At 42.8% G+C, this 27,531-nt stretch overlaps 1 protein-coding gene across 1 annotated transcript in view; it reads right to left on the reverse strand.

Moving 5' to 3' along the window:
* Positions 1 to 25,137, reverse strand: part of ptpro (protein tyrosine phosphatase receptor type O) — a 39,812-nt gene extending 14,675 nt beyond the window's left edge. Inside the window, exons 1-17 of the mRNA XM_062443585.1 lie at positions 25,108 to 25,137; positions 24,107 to 24,365; positions 23,288 to 23,443; positions 22,459 to 22,611; positions 19,652 to 20,152; positions 17,924 to 18,085; positions 17,119 to 17,315; positions 14,840 to 14,960; positions 14,292 to 14,485; positions 14,019 to 14,130; positions 13,539 to 13,702; positions 10,428 to 10,548; positions 9,494 to 9,627; positions 8,644 to 8,782; positions 6,206 to 6,326; positions 3,150 to 3,218; positions 828 to 911 (exon numbers count right to left, since the gene is read on the reverse strand). Of these exons, the coding sequence (XP_062299569.1) occupies positions 828 to 911; positions 3,150 to 3,218; positions 6,206 to 6,326; positions 8,644 to 8,782; positions 9,494 to 9,627; positions 10,428 to 10,548; positions 13,539 to 13,702; positions 14,019 to 14,130; positions 14,292 to 14,485; positions 14,840 to 14,960; positions 17,119 to 17,315; positions 17,924 to 18,085; positions 19,652 to 20,152; positions 22,459 to 22,611; positions 23,288 to 23,443; positions 24,107 to 24,365; positions 25,108 to 25,137 (2,717 nt within the window). The remainder of the gene's footprint in view (positions 1 to 827; positions 912 to 3,149; positions 3,219 to 6,205; positions 6,327 to 8,643; positions 8,783 to 9,493; positions 9,628 to 10,427; positions 10,549 to 13,538; positions 13,703 to 14,018; positions 14,131 to 14,291; positions 14,486 to 14,839; positions 14,961 to 17,118; positions 17,316 to 17,923; positions 18,086 to 19,651; positions 20,153 to 22,458; positions 22,612 to 23,287; positions 23,444 to 24,106; positions 24,366 to 25,107) is intronic.
* Between the last annotated feature and the right edge of the window lie 2,394 nt (positions 25,138 to 27,531).

Genomic DNA, 27,531 nt, shown 5'->3' on the forward strand with positions numbered 1-27,531 from the left:
TTTGGCGCTATACAAATAAAGATTGATTGATTGAATTTCTCATCTGCTCCAGGCGGGGAGCTCTGGTCCTCTGCAATGAGGCCAACGCAGAAGTAACTTAAAACTGCATTCTATCAAAAGGCCACCAGGGGGCGACCGTTTTGGTGTCAAAAGGACTTCCGTCTCTATACAAGTCAATGGAGAATTCACCAACTTCTCACTTGATTTCTAACCTCAGTAAACGTTTTCAAAATGTGTTTATGGTCTCAATCGCTAGTTTAAAGCCTTCTTCAATGCAGTATGATGTTCATTTGGGACATTTTGGCCTCCCTGATTTTATATGTGACGATAAAGCAGGGTATGCATTAGGGCGTGGCTACGTGGTGATTGACAGGTTGATTGGTTCACAGGTTCAGGAGGGCGCCTCATGCTCCTCCTGATGCCCATATAAGTAGAATCCCTGTTTTTATTTTTCCCAGCATGCACCTGAAATGTTCAAGATGGCGCTGCTCAGATCCGATACTATTGGCCTCCGAGCAGCAGTCCACAAACCAATGGGTGACGTCACGGATGTTACGTCCTTTATATACAGTCTATGATCTGCTCTAGTGAGGAGTATTTAATGCTTCTATCTTCATGATGTTTATCTACTGAAGGACTCAGCTGGTATCAGCGTCACTTTAAGCGAACCTGGACTGGTTTCGTAGTTCTTTGGTCTTTTCTTTGGGATTTGTTGACAATAAGAGAAAATATAGAACATCAGAACAATGTCTGTGATCAATACTGTGGGCTGTGGCTCTGCTCCGTCATGCCGCTGAAGTGTTTTGGCCAGCAAAGTGCTTACTTACCAAGGATTAATATAAAAAGCCAAAAGATAGTCAGTCCAAAGGCAGGATGGCAGTAGGGTAAGGAAGGCAAAGAGGCTTCTTCGCCTGAAGGGGGTTCAAATAAAAACACACAAAAAAATAATAAAAAACACACACAAGAAATAAAAAGAACAGACACCAGGGGGCGATAGGTAGGGGACAGAACATGGTGCTCCATTAGTAAAGAGGCTCAGAGCGTGGAGAGCTTCACATTAGTGCTGAACACAGAGTTAATGCATCATGCAGCCGCTCACAGAGTCCGTTGTCCCTGACGACCACAAGACCGGGTCTGTTCCCTGCCGGACCTCAATGCCCGCTCTGTCTCTCATTTAGCCCTCAGCCCCGAGTCTGTGACATCATGCCGTCCCCCTGCCCCCCCCCCCCATCCCGCCCCACAATGCAACACTCAGCCCCCCCCCCCCCATCCCGCCCCACAATGCAACACTCAGCCCCCCCCCCTCCCCCAATCGTGTGTAAAACAGTCCACATTGTGTCATTCGGTGGTGACGTCAGGTTGTGATGAACCTGATGAGCTCAGAGCGTCTCCACTGATGCAGATAAAACTTTTATTTTAACTAATTATTTAGTCATTATTGATCTTCTTTACCCCAAACTGATGCTTTCTATTATTTTTAATGAAAATCTAAAAATCTCTTATTTCACAATAATGATTTGTGTATTTTGCTGCCTGAGTTTTAATTTCTCTGTTTGTTATATTAAATATTTACATTTATCTGCATCTGTGCTGACGTCACTTCCTCCTTTCTTCCTCCTCACATCCTCCTCATATCCTCCTCATATCCTCCTCTCTTCCTACTCACATCCTCCTCTCTTCTTCCTCCCTTCCTCTTCCCTTCCTCCTCGCATCTTCCTCCTCTCTTCCTCCTCTCTTCCTCCTCATATCCTCCTCTCTTCCTACTCACATCCTCCTCTCTTCTTCCTCCCTTCCTCTTCCCTTCCTCCTCGCATCTTCCTCCTCTCTTCCTCCTCTCTTCCTCCTCACATCCTCCTCTCTTCCTCCTCACATCCTCCTCTCTTCCTCTCTTCCTCATCCCTTCCTCCTATCTTCCTCCTTCTCTCTTCCTCCTCTCTTCTTCCTCACACCCCCCTCCCTTCCTCTTCCCTTCCTCCTCTCTTCTTCCTCTCACAGCTGTAATAAAACACACCGAACAGCGAAGAAGAAGAGGAAGAGGAAGTCAGCTGACATGCAGTGGAAGCGTTCTCACATCTGGAGGAAGACAGTCTGATGAACATGTTTAGTGATGAAGGTAAAATACGACAGCAGATGGAAGCCGAGGTTCTGCCTTAACTGACCGTCTTTCAGCTGTTATATATTAATCACATATTCATGTTTCTGCTTCGATGCTCCAACTTTAACAATCATTTGTTGTTGTTGTTTTTTTTTAGTCCCTTTAATCTGAGATTAAGGGAAATCCTGAGCTTTCATCAAACACTGTTTCAGCTGGTCCAAACAAAGCAGGCAGGGAGGCTAAGCTCATCATCATCATCATCATCATCATCATCCTCTTCGTCTCACGCTGTTTAAAGCGACAGACGACTTTAAATCTGTTGGTAAGTAAACAGCTTCATGTTCAAAAATCCCTAAAATCCCTAAAATCCCTAAAATCTGCCTCGTCGTTGCTCCGCCGGGCCGATAATCTGCTCCGATAGTCTGCAGAACCCGATAATGTTATAAAACCCTCAAAACTCTATAAACAAGTTATAATGTTTATTACAATACTGGGAAATGATTACATTATTAAGTTCTGCAAAAATAAGTTTAACCTAATAATGTAATAAAACCTGATAATGTAATAATCTCTGTAGCGATGATGTAATAACTTAATATTAACAGGTTATTACATTATTGGGTTCAACTTATTTTTGCAGAACCTAATAATGTAATAATTTCCCAATATTGTAATAAACATTATAACTTGTTTATTGAGTTATGAGGTTTTAGATTATTAGGTTCTGCAAAAATAAGCTGAACCCAGTAATGTAATAATTTATTACATCATCGCTACAGAGATTATTACATTATTGGGAAGTAATGACCTTATTAGGAGTTATTACATTATCAGGTTCTAAAAGTTTTCAGTCTCTAACTTTCAGGCCCAAACTCAAAGCTCATGACTTTGCGATGTCGTTTAAGCATTTTATTTTATTTATCAGAAGAAGAAGAAGAAGAAGAAGAAGAAGAAGAAGAAGAGGAAGAAGAAGAAGAAGAAGAAGAAGAAGAAGAAGAAGAAGAAGAAGAAGAAGAAGAAGAAGAAGAAGAAGAAAAGGGTTAAAGGATCGTACCAGTTGTAAGGAAGCTTCCCGTCTCGTTCAAACGAAGCAAAATTGACAAAAGTCTCAGCGCCGCACTCTCTGAAACAAAGAAGACAGAAACATGTTTAATAAAACGTGATGAGACGCTGCAGAGAGACAGGAAGTCAATTATCTGCTGAGCAATCACTAAATTAGAGGAAGTGAGTCTTAATGTGAGAACCACAGAGAATAAGTGGAAGCTGAAAACTGTTTAATCAGAATTTATTGTTCCATTAAAAGCACATTCACACAGTAAAGCTTCATTTAACACTGTTTGGATCTGAGCTATCTTTACTTGCTAAATCATACGCTATGTGTTAGCTCAGTCCGTGTGTTCGTTAAATGAAAGGATAGGAGAAGATGAGCGGTCTCACAAGCTATTTTATTTAGCAGTAAATGAATAAAACATACAGAGCTCTGGGTCGAGATCTTCCTGTCCCTGATGAACAACAGTGTGTGTCAGTTCATGAAGTCTGACTCCTATCCTTTCCCTGACCCATTTATACAAAAATACAGAATGTTTATGCAATGTGTGAGGTGTTGTCGTCTCCTGATTGGCTGTTGATCTGACTCCATCCTCCATCTTCTCACACTCCAGGATATGTGACTTTCCTGTGACCTCCTTTAAACAGGCGTAATAGTGACTTCCATGTGACCCCCTTCTTCTGAAACTACACAATCACCAGACCTCCTGTGGGGGGTTTTACAGGTTAGTTCTGCATCGTTTAACACAGGATGGTCAGGGCTCTGACTGACTGTTTCACCCCGATCTCCTGTTAATAAACCTTTAACCTATACAATTGGGACGAGTCAACATCAAGAATCTACCTATTTAATTACACTTCAGGGTCAACTGTCTTCCAGCTGGGATGCATTCTTATTACACATATGACCACATATTTATAGGAAACAAACAATAAAGTAATTAATCCCCTTATCTGATATTTTAGCAGTGGCCAAAAAGCACAGGAAACAGCAAGAGGGCAGAATTACAGGATTAAATATTAATTATACAAATGTAGGACTGTAAATGGTTTGAGATAATATAACTATTAAAATTAGAGAATTAGGAGAGAAGGAGAGGAGGAGAGAAGGGGAGGAGGAAAGGAGGAGAGAAGGAGAGAAGGGGAGGAGGAGAGAAGGAGAGGAGGAGAGAAGTGAAGGAGAGAAGAGAAGGAGAGAAGGAGAGAAGGGGAGGAGGAGAGAAGGAGAGGAGGAGAGAAGTGAAGGAGAGAAGAGAAGGAGAGAAGGAGAGAAGGAAAGGAGGAGAGAAGAGAAGGAGAGGAGGAGAGAAGGAAAGGAGGAGAGAAGGGGAGGAGGAGAGAAGGAGAGGAGGAGAGAAGTGAAGGAGAGAAGAGAAGAAGAGAAGGAGAGAAGGAGAGGAGGAGAGAAGAGAAGGAGAGGAGGAGAGGAGAGAAGGAGAGGAGGAGAGAAGGAGAGGAGGAGAGAAGAGAAGGAGAGGAGGAGAGGAGGAGAGAAGAGAAGGAGAGGAGGAGAGAAGAGAAGGAGAGCAGGAGAGGAGGAGAGAAGAGAAGGAGAGGAGGAGAGGAGAGAAGGAGAGGAGAGAAGGAGAGGAGGAGAGGAGAGAAGGAGAGGAGGAGAGGAGGAGAGGAGAGAAGGAGAGGAGGAGAGAAGGAGAGGAGGAGAGGAGGAGAGAAGAGAGAGGAGAGGAGGAGAGAAGGAGAGAAGGAGAGAATCTGGGTTACCATGGAGATCAGGAAACATTTACATGTTTTAAATGAAGTCATTATTAGTATAAATACACTGTTTACAGCCTCAGATGCTGCTTTTAAATCTAGTTTAACTGATTTATGAATTCATCATCTTACCAACACTTATTATCTCTGCCTCATGTTCCTCCTGTTCATACTAATAACAGATCATCTATTATTAGTCATGTTGAACACCTGCTGCTTTTAAAACTAGTAACATATATGTTAATTGATCTGTCTAAACTAACTTATATCTGAGTTGTATTGTTTAAGGTTTGAAGGCAGACATGTTGTTACTCTCCAGGCAGCGCTGAGCTCAGGGAGGTTTTTTCCACGCCGCCGTTTAAATGAGGAAGTTCATAAATATATAAAGTGTCAGTTTCTGAGAATAAAACATGACAGCAGGAACCAGACGGGCGTTAGCTGCACCTCACACACACACACATACACACATACACACACACACACACACACACACACACACACACACACACACACACACACACACACACACACACACACATACACACATACACACACACAGAGAGACACACACACACACACACACACACACACACACACACACACAGAGAAACACACACACACACACACACACACACAGAGAGAGAGACACACACACACACACACACACACAATGATATTATTATCATTATTATTATTATTATTATTATTATATTATTATTTTTATTATTATTATTATATTATTATTATCATTATTTTTATTATATTATTATTATATTATTATTATTATATTATTATTTTTATTATTATTATATTATTATTATTATATTATTATTATTATATTATTATTATCATTATCATTATTATCATTATTATTATTATTATTATTATTATTATTATCATTATTATCATTATTATTATTATTATTATTATTATTATTATTATTATCATTATTATCATTATTATTATCATTATTATTATTATTATTATTATTATTATTATTATTATTATTATTATATAACCTTTAAAGTGACTCATCACACAGTTTGACGGCACAAGAAAAATCAGGCAAAAAAAAGAGAGAATGAAACCGACTTCCTGCGGAGGCTTGACCCGAGTATCAGGATCAAACCAAGTTACTAACAGCTGACTGTGAAGGTGATTTTCTGAAGTGGTGCAACTGTATTCATAACTGATTATGTATCATATCAATAAACGTAAAGTCTATTCTTTCTCTATTTCTTTGTTTTTGCTGGACTTTTTTCGCCTTTTTTTTTTTCATAGCTGCACTCAGATCAGCTGCTGCACATGTTCATCCAGTCTGAGGCTCTGATGACACAGTTAGTTTCCTACCTGGTCATCTGCAGGTGTTTCTTCCTCAGGACGAGCAGGAAGAGGACGAGCAGGCTGGCCAGCAGCACGCTGAGAACGGCCAGAGCAGAGATGGCCGCTACGCTGGGATTCATCTCTTTAGCTGCAGAGACACAGAAAGAGCGATGAAGAGGAGACCACTGATTAACCCTGCTGTTGTCCTCCAGTCAAGGAAGGAAGGGAGGAAGGAAGGAAAGAAAGGAGTAAGGATGAAGGAAGGAAAGGAGTAAGAAGGAAAGGAGGAAGGAAAGAAGGAAGGAGGAAGGAAGGAAAGGAGTAAGGAGGGAGGGAGGGAGGGAGGAAGGAAGGAAAGAAGGAAGGAAGGAAAGAAGGAAGGAAGGAAGGAAGGAAAGGAGGAAAGAGGAAGGAAGGAAGGAGAGAAGGAAGGGAGGTAGGAAAGGAGTAAGGAGGGAGGGGGGGAGGGAGGAAGTAAGTAAAGGAAGTAAAGGAAAAATTAAAGAAAGGGAGGAAGGAAAGGAGGAAGTAAGGAGGTAGGGAGGGTGAGAGGAAGGAAGGAAGGAAGGAAGGAAGGAAGGAAGGAAGGAAGGAAGGAAGGAAGGAAGGAAGGAAGGAAGGAAGGAACAGTCAAAACAGACGGGGTCTGACTCAGGAGGACGACAGGAGGCTTAAACCTTCATCACTGATCAGTTTTAAATCAGAATATTTAAGAGCTTAAAACCAACATGATGAGTTTAGATGTTAGTTTATAGAAATGTTTCATATCTGCAGGTTTTAACTCACAGCAGCATTTTATCTCACTTCCTGTTTACAGTAAAGACTCGAGCTGCTAACGAGGCTAAAAATGACTGTTACATATCACACGCTAGCATTTAATCTATCAGCTAAATATCAGATTATAACATGAAGTATAACTTATTATTTAAAGTCTATAAAGGTTCAACATTTCATACCAGACCTGAAACAAACCTGATGAGAATAAACATAATAATTAACCTTTACATGATGTTCAGAGTCTAATTTAACCCATTTAAGAGCTGTAAAAACACCACACACACATTTCCTCTAGGTGGATTCTTCCTAATGTGACTCTGAATATAAAAACAGGGAAATAAAATGCATCTTTTTTTTATTCTTGTGCAGCTGATTCACATTTTTGTATGTGAAAATGTCAAAATGTGACTTGTTTTTATTAAGAAATTCAAAAATCAGCATTCAAACATGTTCTGCTGCACCATTAAACTGTGTTTTTGTTCATAAATAAGTAGAATACCCTCGTCATTAAGGATGAGTAGAAAGGAAGGAGAGAGAGGAAGAAGAGAGAGAGAGGAAGGAGAAGAGAGAGAGACAGGAAGGAGAGGAGAGAGAGAGAGGAAGGAGAGGAGAGAGAGGAAGGAGAGGAAGGAGAGGAGAGAGGGGAAGGAGAGGAGAGAGAGAGAGGAAGGAGAGGAGAGGAAGGAGGGAGAGGAGAGAGAGGAAGGAGAGGAGAGAGGAGGGAGAGGAGAGAGAGAGAGGAAGGAGAGGAGAGAGAGGAGAGAGAGAGAGAGAGGAGAGAGGAAGGAGAGGAGAGAGAGAGGAAGGAGAGGAGAGTGAGAGAGGAAGGAGGGAGAGGAGAGAGAGGAAGGAGAGGAGAGAGGAGGGAGAGGAGAGAGAGAGAGGAAGGAGAGGAGAGAGAGAGGAAGGAGAGGAGAGGAAGGAGAGAGGAAGGAGAGGAGAGGAAGGAGAGAGGAAGGAGAGGAGAGAGGAAGGAGAGAGGAGAGAGAGGAAGGAGAGGAGAGAGGAGGGAGAGGAGAGAGAGAGAGGAAGGAGAGGAGAGAGAGAGGAAGGAGAGGAGAGAGAGAGAGAGGAAGGAGAGGAGAGAGAGAGGAAGGAGAGAGGAGAGGAGAGAGGAGAGAGGGGACAGAGAGGGGAAGGAGAGGAGAGAGAGAGGAAGGAGAGGAGAGAGAGAGGAAGGAGAGAGGAAGGAGAGGAGAGAGAGGAAGGAGAGGAGAGAGAGGAAGGAGAGGAGAGGAAGGAGGGAGAGGAGAGAGAGGAAGGAGAGGAGAGGAAGGAGAGGAGAGAGAGGAAGGAGAGGAGAGAGGAGGGAGAGGATAGAGAGAGAGGAAGGAGAGGAGAGAGGAAGGAGAGGAGAGAGGAGGGAGAGGAGAGAGAGAGAGGAAGGAGAGGAGAGAGAGAGGAAGGAGAGGAGAGGAGAGAGAGAGGAAGGAGAGGAGAGAGAGAGGAAGGAGAGAGGAAGGAGAGGAGAGAGGAAGGAGAGGAGAGGAAGGAGGGAGAGGAGAGAGAGGAAGGAGAGGAGAGAGGAGGGAGAGGAGAGAGAGAGAGGAAGGAGAGGAAGGAGAGGAGAGAGAGAGAGGAAGGAGAGGAGAGAGGAGGGAGAGTAGAGAGGAAGGAGAGAGGAAGAGGAGAGAGAGGAAGGATAGGAGAGAGAGAGACTATGTCAGACTATGAACAGCGCCCCCTACCGACGGTGGTGATGCTGATGTGCGCCGGCTTGCTGGCCGTGCTGTAGCTGAAGCTGGTGACGGTGCAGTTGTAGCTGGACGACGGCGCCAAACCAGAAATAGTCACAACGTGAGAGCTCGACGTCTGAGGCTCCCGAGCCTGAAGGAGACGAGATGACATCACACAGAACGGACCAATCAGAGCCTGACTTTTTTACTGAGGAGTCCAGCTTTAATAATAATAATAATAATACCTGATATATCATGCATTTTTTACACTCTGTTATCAGTGAACCCTGCAGCACTAAACCAGATTGCCGCACAAACCGGCTCAAAAACACTTTCTATCCCTGAGCTATGAGGCTCCTGAACAGCACCTCTACTCAGCACCCTTTATACAGTACAGTATTCAACACCTACCTCAGGTTACATAGGCATAAGTGCAATATGTGCAATAGACTGTGACTGTGTGTGTTTCTTATGTATAATAGTTACATTTATTTAGACTTCTTTATCTTTATTCTGACTTTATTTTGCACTATTTTTTATTTTTTATTTTGACTATTTTGCACCACGGGAAGAAACCCCGTACCAATCCCGTTGTGACATAATGACAATAAAGGATATTCTATTATATTATATTCTATTGTTACGACCCCCGAAAAATGTGAAAATGGAGAAAACAGCTGAGATAAAAGCAAGAAAAGTGAAGGATTCATTTAATAACGATGTGAAAGTCAAACATGATAAACCACAAAAAAAAGGAAGCTGCTCAGAGCTGAGAGGAATGACTGAAGCGCTTTGAGCTGCGTGTTAAATATGAAATCTCACTTTATTATAATTATAACCGCATGAACAGAGATCAGCTCACCTTCAGCTCCTTGCTGGGTTTGCTGGGCTTGCAGAGGATCTGGTAGTAGTCCACCACTCCTTCCTCGCTCCACAGCAGAGTCACAGACGAGTGTGTGGCGTTGACAGCGTACAGAGACCTGGGAGGCGCCGGATCTGCATCAAACAGCACAGACACAAAGCTTCAATCTGAGCTGCTATGAAACTCACAGACTGGAAGCCACAGGTCTGAAACCAGGTCTGAAACCAGGTCGGTCCGGAGCCGAGCCGCAGAGCACTGACACTTCCTCTCAGGATAAAAATAAACAAGCACGCTCAGAAGAGGAAGTAGAAAAAATGAAGTTTCATGTTGAGTGAAAACAGCTGATCAGCATGAGACTGAGTGCAGAGGACAGAGAGATTATTACTGCAGGTTAAATCCTCCTGATCTCACCTGAACATGAAGACTGAAACATAAACAATCAGCTGTCACTCATTAAACCTGTCAGAGACTCAGTGATTACATCAGTCTGTAACTCAAAGATCCTCTCTGAGGGAAGACGCTCCACTCTGTAACAGCAGAGTTTCTGTCGTCACAAAGACGGCGACAGAGTGAGAGCTCTTCCTCTCTAAAGGATCAGTCGTCATGGTTTCCACTTTAAAGGATCATTCTGCTAATTTTTTTTATGTGTGCGTGCATGTGTGTGTGTGTGTGTGTGTGTGTGTGTGTGTGTGTATGTGTGCTTGTGTGTGTGTGTATGTGCGTGTGTGTGCATGTGTGTGTGCATGTGTGTGTGTGTGTGCATGTGTGTGTGTGTGTGAGCGTGTATGTGTAGTGCATGTGTGCGTGTGTATGTAGTGTGAGTGTGAAAGTGTCTGTATGTGTGCGTGTATGTGCGTGTGTATGTGTGTAGTGTGTGTGTGTGCGTGTGTGTAGTATGTGTGTGTGTGTGTAGTGTGTGTGTGTATGTGCTGACCCAGTTTGATGATGTTCGGCATGGAGGTGTTCCTGCTGAACTCGGTACACGCCGTCACCGTCAGGTTGTAGATGTCACCTGGAGGCAGAGGGAGGCTGGCCCGCATCACGTTACGAGTCACCTGACACACACACACACACACACACACACACACACACACACACACACACACACACACACACACACACACACACACACACACACACACACACACACACACACACAGTTATTACAGCATCTGAAGCCTGATGTGTGTTACTGCTTTTATTACTTTAGTTTTGTTCTCTTAGGATCTGATTTCCCAAAAGATCCCAAAATGTCTCCTTTTAATTTCCTCTCTTCATCTTTACTGTTTAATGTTTATCGTTTTAATTTCATGTTTAAAAGGTTCAAAGATGCAGTTCAGCTTCTGATTAAAGAAAAAAAACATGAAATGATGCAACTGTTCCCAACATATGACTTAATCCCTCCTGAAAACACAGACTATAAATAGCTGTGTGTAAATCCTGATCTGCATGTTTCATCATCAGATCACAGCAGCGATGTTCAGTTTGTTCTTTGAGCAGCATTTTAAATATTTCTTATTAAAGTTGTTTAATGAGAGAAATGTGCTCAACATGTTAGAAAGAGCTCGAGGACAAAAACAATCAATTAAAACTTTCATCTCCAGCTTGAAGAGGAAAACGTTACAGAGGCTTTTAAAAGCTTATTAACTAAGATTCATGATTTATTAATTAAAGTGAAATTAAATGATTCAGTGAAAATGTAAAGAGACAAAAGATGCTGGAATAATCCACTTTATATAAAAAACTAATAATCTAATCAAATCTGCTTTACTGAGACGACTGTTGAGGTTTCATTACTGTTAAATTAACATCAATGTTTATCCCACCTTAGCAACCACCACGAGCACCATAGCAACCACCTCACACCCACCTAGCAACTGCCAATATCAAAGCTGCAGCTGCCATAGCAACCATAAGGAATACCCTGGAGACCACCTATTATAACCACGAAGAACACCCTAGCAACCAAACAGAAACACCATAGCAACCAGCAACAACCCTAGTTACACCTGTTACTGACCAGCAACCACCTGGCAACCAGACCTAGAAATAGACATTGTACAGACCTAGCAACCATCAATAACACAGTTACAGCTTCTATAGAAACCATTAGGAATACTCTGGAGACCACCTATCAGAGCCACGAAGAACACCCTAGCAACCACATAGAAACACCATAGCAACCACATAGAAACACCATAGCAACCAGCAACATCCATAGTTACACCCGTTACTGACATAGCAAAACATACTATAGCTACCATCAAGAAACACCATAGCAACCACCTCATACCCACCTAGTAACCGCCAGTCAGCGCACATCCACATAGCAACCACCAAAAAATGCAACACCCACAATGTGGAACACCCGAGTAACCAGACAAAAATGCCATAGCAACCACCTTGTACAGACATAACAACCGCCAAAATCACAGTCACAGCTGCCATAGCAACCGTTTGGAACACTCTTGCAACCCTAGCAACCATCCAGAACATCCTAGCAACCACATTGAAACACCATAGCAACCAGTAACAACCCCAGTAAAAACCTGTTAATGACAACTGCCAAAAACTACATAGCAACCGCCTAGCAACCAGTTAGTAATGCCTGCAAAAACTGGAAAGCCCAAAACTCTTCCCATAGCAACCGCCTCAAAATCATCTGTGTTACATCTTATAGTTGTAGTTATCTTACAGTTATACTTATTTTGTACTTATTTTATAGTTATATTTCATAGTTAAAGTTATTTTGTAGTTATATTTTACAGTTATAGTTATTTTATAGTTTTCCTTTTGAACTGAAGTCCAGTGGTGTCTGTGGGAGTGTGGGTGTCTTCAGTCGCGCCAATTAAACCTCAGACAGCACCTCTGACCCTGGAACAGTCTCTGCCGGATGATAATTGGCTCGTGGAGGAGAAGATGAGCTGCGTCTCCAGCAGCACAGACAGCAGGTCGTCCTTCTGCTGCTAATTAGACCACTGAACGGACCCAGAGGAGATAATCAATACCTGCTCGGCCCGACCCCGAAATAACAAGCTGCTGCTGCAGAGTCTAACCTCACCTAACCGCTGTTACTGTGTTTGTGAGACCACTTAAAGAACCTGACGGACCTTCAGATCCACGTCCAGGACACGGTCGCGGAGGAGATGAAAAATGACCAGAACGTTTCTAAATGTTCCCAAACCAAAAACTTTTAAAGAAACTACAAGAAGAGACAGATACCACCTTCATTTCCAGAGCCCTTAATTATGAAATAAGTCAATTTTTAGGGCGAAGCTGCTGAGTCTTTTTCTGAAGACTGAAGTTACTACAAGATACTAAAAAAGCTGCTGGATGGATGTATGGATGGATGTATGGATGTATGGATGGATGTATGTATGTATGGATGGATGGATGGATGGATGGATGTATGGATGGATGGATGGATGGATGGATGGATGGATGGATGGATAGATGGATGATAATGGATGGATGATAATGGATGGATGGATGGATGGATGGATGGATGGATGGATGGATGGATGGATGGATGGATGGATGTATGTATGGATGGATGGATGGATGGATGGATGGATGGATAGATGGATGATAATGGATGGATGATAATGGATGGATGGATGGATGGATGGATGGATAATGATGATGGATGGATGGATGATAATGGATGGATGGATGGATGGATGGATGGATGGATGTATGGATGGATGTATGGATGGATGGATGGATGGATGGATAGATGGATGATAATGGATGGATGATAATGGATGGATGGATGGATGGATGGATGGATAATGATGATGGATGGATGGATGATAATGGATGGATGGATGGATGGATGGATGATAATGGATGGATGATAATGGATGGATGGATGATGATGATGGATGGATGAATGGATGGATGGATGATAATGGATGGATGGATGGATGGATGATAATGGATGGATGGATGATAATGGATGGATGGATGGATGAATGGATGAATGGATAGATGGATGATAATGGATGGATGGATGGATGGATGAATGGATGGATGTATGACTCACATCGATGGAGTAGCTCTTCTCAGGGCCTTTCTTCCCCACAGCGACGACCTGCCAGTGCAGCATCTTGGAGTGAGACAGAGCGATGAAGAGTTCGCCGTACGTCCATCGAACGTAAAGAACGCCGTGAGAATAATCCACCGAGGAGATGTGAGGAGCTTCAGGAGCTTCAGAGAGGAGAGGACTTTAGTTACATCACTACAAACCTGCTTTAAATATCCTGTAATAACATGGCTGTGGAACTGTAACATTTACCCAGCATCACATTTCTACTTTTAATCCATTTAGAGAGAATATATTAGAGGATTATGGCAAAAATGTCTAAGTGGTGTAACCATAAAAACGTTGTTCCAAATAATTCAACTTGCTTAAAAACAGTAAATCTAGTTTAACTGATTTATGAATTCATCATCTTACCACAGACACTAAATGACAGCTTATCAAAGATGAACTGTTTAACCAGAAGATGAAAAGTCTTCCTACCTGTTACGAAGCTGACAGTGGAGCTGTCGCAGCAGCTGAGTGGCGGGTCGCCCCACGTCACCATGGAAACGCGGAAATTATAATACCAAGCCGGCAGCAGGTCGGTCACCCTCTGAGAAAAAACACAGAACAAAAAAGTCAGCGTTGGTGAAAAAGTTCATATTCATAGATTTAGTTCCTCCTATGAGGTCTGTGTGTGTGTGTGTGTGTGTGTGTGTGTGTGTGTGTGTGTGTGTGTGTGTGTGTGTGTGTGTGTGTGTGAGTGTGTGTTACCACGGATGCGATGACGGAGGCAGTGGCGGCGATCTCATAGTATGTGGTCCACTCGGAGGCGAAGGTGATGGGGTTGAAGAAGAAGGTTTGCAGGATGTATTTACGGAAGGCGACGTGATACGGACGCTGCCAGCTCAGGATGACGGCCGTCGGGCTCAGAGGGTAAACAGAGAGCTCCCTCACACCTGTGAACTCTGATACACACACACAAAGAGTAACACACACACACACACACACACACACACACACACACACACACACACACACACACACAAAGAGTAACACACACAGTAACACACACAGTAACACACACACACACACACACACACACACACACACATTATGTTACAGGAGGGTAAAATGAAAAGCTGTATACACTTATACACACATATATATATATATGTGTGTATAAGTGTATATGTGTGTATAAGTGTATATGTGTGTATATGTGTATATGTGTGTATATGTGGATATGTGTGTATATGTGGATATGTGTGTATATGTGGATATGTGTGTATATGTGGATATGTGAGGCGGCTCTCACTCACCGATATCGATGATGACGGGTTCAGACGGAGGGCTGATCAGCGGTCCGTTGGTGTGATAAACCACCACTCTGTACTGAGCGCCGGGGGTCAGGTTAGTGATGATGGCACTGGTCGTGTTTTCCTGCAAAACAAGTCGTTCAGAAAATCAGTCGGTGCTTCTTTCAGTCTGCAGCAGAGCCTCAGAGCAAGGCACCAGCAGTCTACTCTGTCTCCTGTCTGCAGCAGTGCCTCAGAGCAAGGCACCAGCAGTCTACTCTGTCTCCTGTCTGCAGCAGTGCCTCAGAGCAAGGCACCAGCAGTCTACTCTGTCTCCTGTCTGCAGCAGTGCCTCAGAGCAAGGCACCAGCAGTCTACACTGTCTCCTGTCTGCAGCAGTGCCTCAGAGCAAGGCACCAGCAGTCTACTCTGTCTCCTGTCTGCAGCAGTGCCTCAGAGCAAGGCACCAGCAGTCTACACTGTCTCTTGTCTGCAGCAGTGCCTCAGAGCAAGGCACCAGCAGTCTACTCTGTCTCCTGTCTGCAGCAGTGCCTCAGAGCAAGGCACCAGCAGTCTACTCTGTCTCCTGTCTGCAGCAGTGCCTCAGAGCAAGGCACCAGCAGTCTACACTGTCTCCTGTCTGCTCATGAAGCCTTTAATGTTTCTTTTTTTGACGTTTTAATTGAATAAAAAGTGAAATATTGTGAATCGGAGGCAGCGAGCGTTGGATCACACCTGATCCCTGAATCACTACAAACAGAGTCTGTTCAGCCAGCCGGCGGCTTCACACCATCGTTTGTGTTTTCACAGTCTAACATAAGCTGAGTCCGATCCGATGATTCCTGCCGGGAACGTTTTCCAAACTTCAGCCGACGATGATTCACAGAAAACACAGTAAAGATTCAGCAGTGAACCATTAACTCCATTAAGACCATTAACTGTCAGCTGCTGGTTTGTTTTATACATTTTTAACACTCTTCTTTTTCTTCTTCATATTTCTCATTTCAATTTAGGGGAAAATCACAAAGAACTACACTTCCCACAATGCTTTAGCCTTTAAAAGTTCAACTAGGAAGGATTTTCAATACCTTTAAAATCTACTTTTAACCACAAAAAACACTGAATTTGTACCTTAAAATAATCAAATTAATCTTTGTTGACTTCCATATTTTGTCTGACCTCATTCATCATGAAGAACTACACTTCCCACAATGCTTTAGCCTTTAAAAGTTAAACTACGAAGAATTTTAAAGGATGAAAATACCTTAAAAATCGACTTTTAACCTCAAGAAAACACTGAATTTGTAGCTTAAAATAATCAAATGAATTTGTTAAGCGTTATAATTATCAGTTCCTATAATGAGTCTCCATTAACAGTCATTTAAAGCTTTTCTATGCAGTAAAACATGATGATTCTCAGGCAGGTTCTGCAGTTTGTGTCACACTCAAATGTCAAAATTAATGATGTCCTGAGGAAATATAAGTCACTGTGAATCTAAAAATATGTGTTCAGATTAGACGAGTTATGAGTCAGAGCAGCAGCAGCGAGACTTTAACAGTCAGTCAGAGACGATTTAGTAAATAAACTGCTCCGTTTTTTTAATGCTTGTATGAACATATTTAATCTGTGAGGTGAAATAAAAGCAACCAGTCAGATGGCTGCTGGGCTGTTTACATCACACACACACACACACACACACACACACACACACACACACACACACACACACACACACACACACACACACACACACACACACACACACACACACACACACACACACACACACACACACACACACACACACACACACACACACACACACACACTGCTGGAGACACACACACACACACACACACACACTGCTGGAGACACACACACACACTCACACTCACACTCACACACACACACACACACACATCAGCTGCTGTCATCAGTAATAAGCATCTTACATGCTGGTAGGTTTATATTATGTTAGGCCAAGGAAGGAAGGAAGGAAGGAGGTAGGGAGGAAGGAAGGAAGGAAGGGAGGAAGGAGGTAGGGAGGAAGGAAGGAAGGGAGGAAGGAAGAAGGAAGGGAGGAAGGAAGGATGGAATGGAGAGAGGGAGGAAGGAAGGAAAGGAGGAAGGACAGACTGAAGGAAGGAAGGATCAGTCAAAACAGACAGGGTCAATTTGACCCGGGAGGACGACAGGAAGGTTAAGGCTGCAGGAAAACAGGTTTAATAGTTTAAATAAAGGAAAAGCTCCTGATGCTGCAGATGTTATTTGACCCTATTCCAGATGTTCAGATGTTGGTTACCTCGCTGCAGTACGCGTTCTCCATCCTCTGGCTCAGACTCGGCTTGAAGCAGGTTGTGGAGACGACGGACACCAAGCTGCCGTTGTGTCTCTCTGAGGACGAAGCCCAGGAAACGGTGGCGGTGCTCGAGTCCAACAGTCTGATGCTGACGGCCTGAGGACGCTCACTAAGCTCCTCCAGCAGCTCGCCGCCCGGACCTGGAACCATTTAATACTGATTATGATAGAGATGGAAAATAACAGCTGGGAAATGTAAAGGATGTTTAATACTGTCTGATCTGTTCAGGAGGGTTTTAGGTTAAAGGGTTTGAAAGAGTAACAGTAGTTTTTATTAACAGGTTTTTAATGTTTAATATTTCTGTATGATTAAGGACTTTTCTATCTCTTTATTTGTACCTTTAAAAGCACCTTAATGTTGCAGTTAAGTTGTAAATTAAGGATTTTTTGGGGGAACATTAGCTGATTTCTGATTGGCCGGCTGGTGGGAACATTAGCTGCTCTCTGATTGGCCGGCTGTTGGGAACATTAGCTGCTCTCTGATTGGCCGGCTGGTGGGAACATTAGCTGCTCTCTGATTGGCCGGCTGGTGGGAACATTAGCTGCTCTCTGATTGGCCGGCTGTTGGGAACATTAGCTGCTCTCTGATTGGCCCGCTGTTGGGAACATTAGCTGCTCTCTGATTGGCCGGCTGTTGGGAACATTAGCTGCTCTCTGATTGGCCCGCTGTTGGGAACATTAGCTGCTCTCTGATTGGCCCGCTGTTGGGAACACTAGCTGCTCTCTGATTGGTCAGATGCTGTACGTACTGAGGTAGAAGGTGAAGCCGGTGTTGGCGCCGCTCTCTCGGGCTTCGCAGTCTCCGGACCAGCTGAGCGTGGTGACCTGCACTCGGTACGTTCCCGGCTCCGTTAACTCGGTGAAGAACTCGTGAGTGTTTTCATCCACGGTGGCCGTTTCTGTCGAGTTACCTGAAAAACACAAAATACAGAAAAAAATGGGTTTTGGTTCTGATGTTAAAACTCACTCAATCACCTGAAACCAACAACATGCCAACAGTCTGATACTGAAACTCTACCATCTAAATATTGCAGATTATATTTGATATAGATTCCTTTTATTGTCATTGTACAGAATACAACGAAACTCAAAACCCAAGGCAGAGAACGGAGCTCATTTAAAAGTAATATAGTAAAATAATAACAGGTAAAATAAAACCATACTAAACACACACAATCAGACACATACTGTGACAAAGTGGGTGAAACTCATCATTTATCACCTTTTTCTTTCACCATCAACACCAGTTAACTTATTAATGTTACTCTGCTTGTTTGTTTAAACCAGTTATCAGATTGTTTTGCATTTTATTTGGTTACAATTTACATTCAGCACACATTTGGTCAAAGTAAGACAGACATGTATTAAGGTTAATCTTTATTGGGTTTAGTTCTGAGTTCATAAGTTATGCATTGTGTTTCTTTGTTACTTACCAAAGCCACCATGTGCTTAACAAACAAAGGGAAGAACCGCCCAACTACTTCCTGTATTTATACACTGGTGATGTCAGAGGGTTGGGCTAAGCATGGGGGATTTATTTTACTAAGTTAAAGGGTTTTCAGGTCTTTGATTTATTCTTGTTTTGGCTTATGGAAATGTTGGGAATGATGGCTGGTAAACAGTGTTGACTGATACAAGTAGCATTGTTGAGAGCCAATTGGTTAAAGGGAGAGGACACCCCTGCAGTAATGGTTCGGCCTAATTTAGAGGAGGGGCTATTTAAGGGGAGAGGTGTAGGTTTAGAGGATGATTGTGTAGCTATGTGCACCTGTTCAGGCTGAATAAATCAGTTTTTACTTATTCAAACAACAGCCTGAGTCTGCCTGCCTACCCTGAGCAACACTACATCACACATACATACTCAGTCATGCAAAGAGTGTCAACATAGATACATTTGCACATTTCACAGTAATATTGCACGAGTTGATTTATTGCATTTTGGTGTTTATGAGTTCTGTGTTGTTAGGTATTGGCGCTTTTCCACTACACAGTTCTAGCACGACTCGACTCCACTCTGTTATTTTGGGTCTCCATCAGGGATAGTACCTGGTACCTGCTGCTTTTTTAGTATCTGCTCTGCCGAGGTTCCAAGCGAGCCGAGCCGATAGTCACTGGAAGAGTCATGAGCCGTCCCACACAAGAATCAAACCCGGCATTTTTAAATACCAACAACAGCGTTACAGAGATTTGTTTCTCTTCTCTTGCTTTGTGTGAGACAGAAAGCCTCATACAGCAGCAAGTACACCATCGCCTCCATGTCCTCCATTGTTTGTGTTTATGAGTTTAATGAAGCGTTGCTATGACGACCCCACTCACGTTGAGGAGGAACTATAGTAATGGAAAAGGTTCCTGGTACCAAACCGAGCCGAGTAGAGCTAGAACTGTATAGTGGAAAAGCGCCATATGAGTTCTATGTGATGTTTTATTTCAGTTTTAATATGACTATGAACCACCAGTATCTCCTCCTCTCTGCTCACCGTCTCTGTAGATGTAAATGTTGAAGCCATCGTAGCTGGTTGGAGGTCTGGGTGGCAGCCAGCGCAGCTCCAGCAGGATGGGGGGCAGCTTGGTGGGCAGGACCGAGGCTTCGGGGAGGACGCCCATGGCTGAGCCGGGCTCGTTGGAGTCCTCGTACTCCGGGACTTCAGCGTTCACGAACTCGTCGTCTTTGTCCACCAGAGTCTCCTCGGTGGGCTCCAGCCACGCGCTCCGAGGGTCGGCCTCCGTGGTCTGGGTGGCGTTGTCGGCGCTGCCCGTCAGGTTGGAGGGGAGCTGGGTGGCGTCTCCCAGCGCCTCCTCAGACATGTTCTCCTCGCCCTCCTCTGTGTGCGTCTCCTCCTCCTCCACCTGCTCCTCCATCAGCGGGACGTCGCGGGCCGGGCGGGAGGAGCGCCGGCTCTCCTGGTGGGCTTCGCTCGGCGCCGCCCGTTGGCTCAGGTCCACGATCTTATGGGAAATGTTGAGGGGGGGGAACGGCACTGTGGAGGAGGAACAGGGGATATGTAAAATATATTGTGAGTGACACAAATAGTAAAATATGGAGCTGCTTGAACCAATGAGACGACAGAAACAAATAAAAGCTTTAACCCTCCTGTTGTCCTCGAGTCAAGGAAGGAAGGGAGGAGGAAGGAAGGAAGGAAGGAAGGGAGGAGGGAGGGAGGAAACAAGGAAGGAAGGGAGGAAAGAAGGAACAGTCAAAACAGACGGGGTCAATTTGACCCAGGAGGACGACACGAAGGATAATGTTTAACTGGATCTTACATTTCTCTGTGAAGCACATTTTATTTATCAATGTGTAAATTTAACTTGATAATTCACATTTTTCATGCTGATCAGACTTTCAGTATTCAACCAGATTCAGATTCCTGGACCGACTCTCTATTTATTACAATAAACACCTTTAAATTAACCACCAGCCGTTGTGTCCACTCCTGTATGTGTCATGGCCCGAGAGTTGAGTTATGATATTAAAATAAAAACTATATTTTAAAACTGTTTCTAGTCCAGAAGGTTAATAAAGACAAAATGCTCGTCTTGTGATTTTTCAGAACACCATAAAATAACCAGACAACACATCCTAGTTCATGTTGGAGGAACATTTACACTCACACTCATTTATTCTGGCTGTGTTCTTAGCTCAGTCTATTCTGGAGATATTACTAGCATAAAAAAACACTAATAATGTTGCACAATAAGCTGCTTCAGTTAGTACTGCTTTCCATTTACCTAACTGGGAAAGACGTCACACCCCAGTTTGAGTCATTGAACCAGTTCCATCCAGGTTAACCATTGATAGAAATACCAGTTGATAAAAACACATTTTGCTGTATTGTGCTCATACAAGCAGCGCAGCTCCACAGATAGAAGTTGAACATGATATCTGTTTCCCTCAAAGACGTTTTCAAGCTTGATGTTCCACAAAGTCCTGCAGCGGTATTAATACCGATCAGCGTATAGACAGGAAGCCGAGACATTCCTCTTAAATATATTATTCACAGCAGCAATAAAATGTAAAACCATTAGATGGATGGAACTGGACCACACACACACACACACACACACATATAATATATGGATCCAAGAAGTATGGAGAACAGTTCATATTCAATAAGTCTCCAAAAATCCACTTTTACTGAAAGATGGAGTCGTGTCATGACTTTATTAATACAACGACTTCCTGTTTGAGTTTTACATACTGACACTTTCATCACATAACTCACCTGTATTTGTCATTGTGTTGTTTTTCTTGCTTAATACTTGAATATAAACTCTATGTGACGCTGATGGAAACAACTTTCTGGAAATGTTATCATCACAATAAACTGCTGATTTATGTTTTATAAAATGTCATCCTCTCAGCGGAGCGTCATTATAAAAACATCAGCACACTAATGAGACTCTGACTCATAGAGAAGAGTCCTCCGCCCCCCCACCCTCCCCCGCTGGGTTCTGCATTATTGATATGATATAAACACCAGCAGACATTTCATTACTGTTCTCACACTGATGAACGAGCTCTGAGAGACAAACATAAACGACTCACTCAGAGGATCACGAGCTGCGTCTGTAGCGCCAAATATCTCAAATTAAAACATTAATTATCAAGTTAAGTTTATTTAAAGAGTGTTTTTACCCAGAGGAGCGAACTCTGGGAAAGAGGCGCCTAACACTGCAGTTCCTTGAATGGCCACTTGGGGGCTGCCTCAAAAAGTGAGTCAAACCTTTAAAATAAAACGTTCTTACCGGAAAAACCTAACAACCGACTTTTATCACAACCAATCACTGAACAACGAGTTTTACAGGCAACCAAGAAGCCAAATTGACTTAAAGAGCATTTTTACCCAGAGGAGCGACCTCCGGGGCTTAAGTGCCAAAAACTGCAGTTCCTTGAACGGCCACTTGGGGGCTCCCTCCAAAACTGAGTCAACCCCTCAGAGCAAATGTGTGCTTCTTTTACTGATATATTTATCTATATCTTTTACATTTCTTATCCAAACAATGTCAAACTTGGCACTGCACTTACTCATGACCGTAGCCAGACACATGTCATGTTTGACATCAATCGGATGACCGGTTCGAGAGATGAGCGAATAACAGACAGTCGTTCCTGTCATTTATAGATGAAAAATAGACCGAAAACTTTTAAAACAAAATGTTATCGGAAAAACTGAACATCCGACTTTTATCACAACAAAATACTGAACCAGAGTTCTTTTGACGACCAAAATGCCAAAATTAATTTTGATGAACTTTGTGTGTGTGTGTGTGTGTGTGTGTGTGTTACCTGTGCGGTGATGCAGAGGTGTGTGTGTGACATCACTCTGAGTAACCATGGCGGTCTGGTACACGGTGGCCTCAGAGATCAGCTGGAAGGTGATGTTTCGGTAACACATGCCGGGTAACCAGTGCTTGAACACCGTTTTCCCCTTATAGAAATCTACAAACACACAAAATACACAGAAATATATTTAGTAAAGAATCTGTGTGATTATTCCTTCATTAGTCCCACTAGTACATTTACAGTAGTAATAGAAAGTGCATCAAGAAAAAGAATAAAGAACAATAAATACACATGCAATAAAAATAATAGTAGTAAAAAATAGTAACATTATGTACGAGAGTAATATTGGTGTTGAATAACATTTTTTATTAAGTGAAAAAACCCCAAAACACACCATTTTTTTAGACTTTTTATACAGTAAATGACATGATTATCCTTCAATTATGTCTAAAAACACGTTAATCTAAACAGTGTAACACATTAAGTTTGATACAAATTTTAATTAAAGTTTATTTTTTACATGAAAAAGTAAAAAAGCTCACAGACTTCACATAAATTCATATGTTGGATTATATTAAGGAGTTTTTAATAGATTTTCTCTGTGATTTAAGAGGTTTTATAAAGGAGGGAAATGAGTTCTGATTAACAAAGGAAACATTATTAATAACTGTTTTATACTCAGAAATCTTTAGTAATAACTTCATAGTCAGTATATTGAGGGTCAGACAACAATATAAGAAAGTTTATGCCTGAGGCATGAAAACATTTAGGACAATTCTAAACTATTGAAGACATAAAGAAACATGAATAATGAATGTTGGAGCATGTTTACCTTTATAGAGCATGGAGCGTCTCTCCTGTCCTTCGGTGTAACTGATGTTGACTCTGCTGAACACGTTTCCGGCTGGAGGCTCGATCTCAAACACAACGCCGGTCTCTGGAGACTCTTTATAGTCCGATATGTGAACGCTGTGAAGCGGCAGCGGCTCTGAAGACACAAAACAGGACCAACATCAAACATCTGGAACAGTTAAATATTTCTCCTTAAATTCACATTAAAAATACTTTAAATATAATAATTCATTATTAATGAGTTTACTGAGAGTTCTATAGTATGAAGATGATAATGAACTCTGAGCTGTTTGATTTTCCTCCTCAGAGAGAATTACTGTTCAATAACAACACAGCTCATCATTATTAATTATTACACAGATAGACTGTAGATACCTGGTCTGGTTTAGTTTGATCTGGTTTAGTTTGATCTGGTTTGGTTTGATCTGGTTTGGTCTGGTCTGGTTTGATCTGGTTTGGTCTGGTTTGGTTGGTCTGGTTTAGTTTGGTTTGGTCTGGTTTGGTCTGGTTTAGTTTGGTTTGGTCTGGTTTGGTCTGGTTTGGTCTGGTTTAGTCTGGTCTGGATTGGACTGGTTTGGTTTGGTTTGGTCTGGTTTGGTCTTGCTTGGTTTGATCTGGTTTAGTTTGAACTGTTTGGTTTGGTTTGGTTTGGTCTGGTTTGATCTGGTCTGGTCTGGCTTGGTTTGATCTGGTTTGGTCTGGTTCGGTTTAGTCTGGTTCGGTTGGTCCGGTTCGATTTGGTCTAGTTTGTTTTAGTCTGGTTCGGTTCGGTTTGGTCTGGCCTGGCCTGGTTTCTTACTTGTGAGGACGGAGACGGTCTTGACGGGTCTGGACCAGGACTGTCCCTGTAGGAGGATCAGACCCAGGTTGTAGCACAGACCGTGTAACGAGGTGTTGAGGACTAGCGGCTCGCTGACGTTCACAAACTGAACCACGCTGAGTCGAGGTCCTGCAGAGACCTGAACCGCATACGCCGTCACGTTGTCCTGCAGGTCTGAATGCTCCAACGTCACCACCGTCAGACCGCCATCGCTCAGGGTCGCCTGGAACGCCACGCTCTGAAAACCAGACAGGAAGTCTCATCAGGAAACATGAAGACATGAAAACATGACGACCTGCTGAGGGTTAAAATCTTTATTACAACCACAAACATCAAATATCTGCTTCGAATCAACATCAGAAAGTTTTAAAACTAAAAATGAAGCAAAAGTTATGATTTTACTGTTGATTGAAGTGCACGATAGATAGATATAGATAGATAGATAATCATTCATAGATAGATAGATAGATAGATAGATAGATAGATAGATAGATAGATAGATAGATAGATAGATAGATAGATAGATAGATAGATAGATAGATAGATAGATAGATAGATAGATAGATAGATAGATAGATAGAGTGACCATTATCAGGAGTTAATGGTCACCATGCAGCCAATCAGAATAGAGTATTCACCCAGACCGTGATATATGCTGAACACGACTACCGGTTGTCATAGTAACACAACACGCTTTAAATATTCTTCATAATGAAAAACTTGCCGTTACATACACTACACCGCCACAACACTCATCTCCATTTCCAAAACATCATAACTTTACTCCATAAACTAATGAACTAACCACCGACTCTGACGACATATATAGTCAATGAACCGACAATCGGCTCAGTGTATTTGCTGGAGAAAAGCCATCACTGCTATACTCTAAGAACTAAACAACCGGCTCTGTGTATTTACTGAAACAGAGGTCAACACTACTGTACTAGATGAATTAAAACCCGGTCATGTGTATTTACCTGAGAAAAGACATCACGACCATACTCCATAATTAACTAACAGTTGGCTCTGTGTATTTGCTGAAATGAAAATCATCACCACTATAATCCACAAAGTAAAAACCGGTTCTGTGTATTTACTGGAGAAAAGCCATCACTTCTATACTCTAAGTACTAACCATTTGCTCTGTGTATTTACTGGAGAGAAGACATGACTACACTCCATGGACTACTTAACTAACAATCGGCTCTGTGTATTTACTGATATGTAAGTCATCACTACTGTACTCAGTAAGCTACTGAACTCCCCACTGGCTTTGTGTATTTACTGGAATTGCACCACAGTCCCTGGACGCTCCTTCAGCTGACATCTGCTCATTAATCAATATAAACTCTGATTTATCTTTCTTGACACAGTTTCAGCCTCTCTGACATCAGCTGATCTGTGTTTTTGCAGCTCAGGTGAGTCTCTGCTGTTCTTTCATTAAATCTCACAGCAGGAGAGTCGACGCCTCGCCGGCCGTCATCTGTCCGCCCTCGAGGAGACCGATGACATCACAGCACGCCACAGGCGCTTAGTATTGAGTTAAAGGGCTCAGAGAGGTTTTATCATGTTTGTTTAAACTCGTCTTTCTTCTTTAAAGCATAACTCCGAAAAATCTGAACACAGATATTAAACACATAGAAGTTATTCAGAGTGACTTTCACATCCTGATGGTTTCATTATCTCTGATTCACCAACAATAAACCTCCATGAATCTGCTCAGAAAGAGAAAACTGAAGCTGCCAGAGAACCTTCATGTTTCCATCATCTTCAGTATCTCAGAGATCATCACAGGAGCTGCTGATTCACACCACTGTTAATGACACCCTGGACAGCAGCAAGTACATCATCGCCTCCAGATACTAAAAAAGTACCAGGTACCAGGTACTATCCCTGATGGAGGAGCAGCAGGTACCAGGTACTATCCCTGATGGAGGAGCAGCAGGTACCAGGTACTATCCCTGATGGAGGAGCAGCAGGTACCAGGTACTATCCCTGATGGAGGAGCAGCAGGTACCAGGTACTATCCCTGATGGAGGAGCAGCAGGTACCAGGTACTATCCCTGATGGAGGGGCAGCAGGTACCAGGTACTATCCCTGATGGAGGGGCAGCAGGTACCAGGTACTATCCCTGATGGAGGGGCAGCAGGTACCAGGTACTATCCCTGATGGAGGAGCAGCAGGTACCAGGTACTATCCCTGATGGAGGAGCAGCAGGTACCAGGTACTATCCCTGATGGAGGGGCAGCAGGTACCAGGTACTATCCCTGATGGAGGGGCAGCAGGTACCAGGTACTATCCCTGATGGAGGGGCAGCAGGTACCAGGTACTATCCCTGATGGAGGAGCAGCAGGTACCAGGTACTATCCCTGATGGAGGAGCAGCAGGTACCAGGTACTATCCCTGATGGAGGGGCAGCAGGTACCAGGTACTATCCCTGATGGAGGAGCAGCAGGTACCAGGTACTATCCCCGATGGAGGGGCAGCAGGTACCAGGTACTATCCCTGATGGAGGAGCAGCAGGTACCAGGTACTATCCCTGATGGAGGAGCAGCAGGTACCAGGTACTATCCCCGATGGAGACGCAAAACACCCAGTAGAGTCGAGCCGATTCGTGCTGGAACTGTATATTGGAAAAGTGCCATATATGTTTCGTGCAACGTTGCTATGACGACCTCACTCATGTTGAGGAGGAACTATGAAGTAATGGAAAACAACCTGGTACCAAACCCAGTAGAGTCGCATAGAGCTAGAACTGTATAATGGAAAAGCCCCAAATATGAACTAATCTGCTCTACAGACATCAGGGCTCTGGTTGTTTACATGTCCTGTTTTTAACTCCAAAGCATTCTGGGAAGTGTAGTTCTTAACCTGAGAGCATGACAGTTTGTTTGTTTGTTTGTTTGTTGACGGCACATTGATGTGTTTTACAGGCTGGTTTATGATCAGATTAAAATAGAAACACATCAACATGAATCAGCTTTAAACATCTCAAAGATTCATAAAGACTTTTATTCATCAGATAATCTGTGACCCACATTTCTAATCTGAAACATCACAGATTATTTTTAAAGAGATCTTTCTGAAATATGAAGATCTGCTCAAAGTGATGAAATAAACCTTAAATGTTTGCTCTGTTTTTCTATAATGAGTCCCAAGGTAAAAACATGAAGCTCTTTGTTTTTCTGTGTTTATCTCTCAGAATGAATCAGTGTTGCACCAGCTGACCTCGGTCTTATCTGTCAGTGTTTCTGTGTCTGTGATGAATGAGCAGCTCAGGTTTTCATGGTGTTTATGACTCATAACTGAATATTTGCTGCATGTCGACATTCACAAGAGTTAAATACTTAATGTGTCAAAAAATAACTTTGAACAAGCTTTAACTGCACAAACTAGTATTA

The sequence above is a fragment of the Scomber scombrus genome, chromosome 22, assembly GCF_963691925.1.
Source record: "Scomber scombrus chromosome 22, fScoSco1.1, whole genome shotgun sequence".
Taxonomy (NCBI): Eukaryota; Metazoa; Chordata; class Actinopteri; order Scombriformes; family Scombridae; genus Scomber; species Scomber scombrus.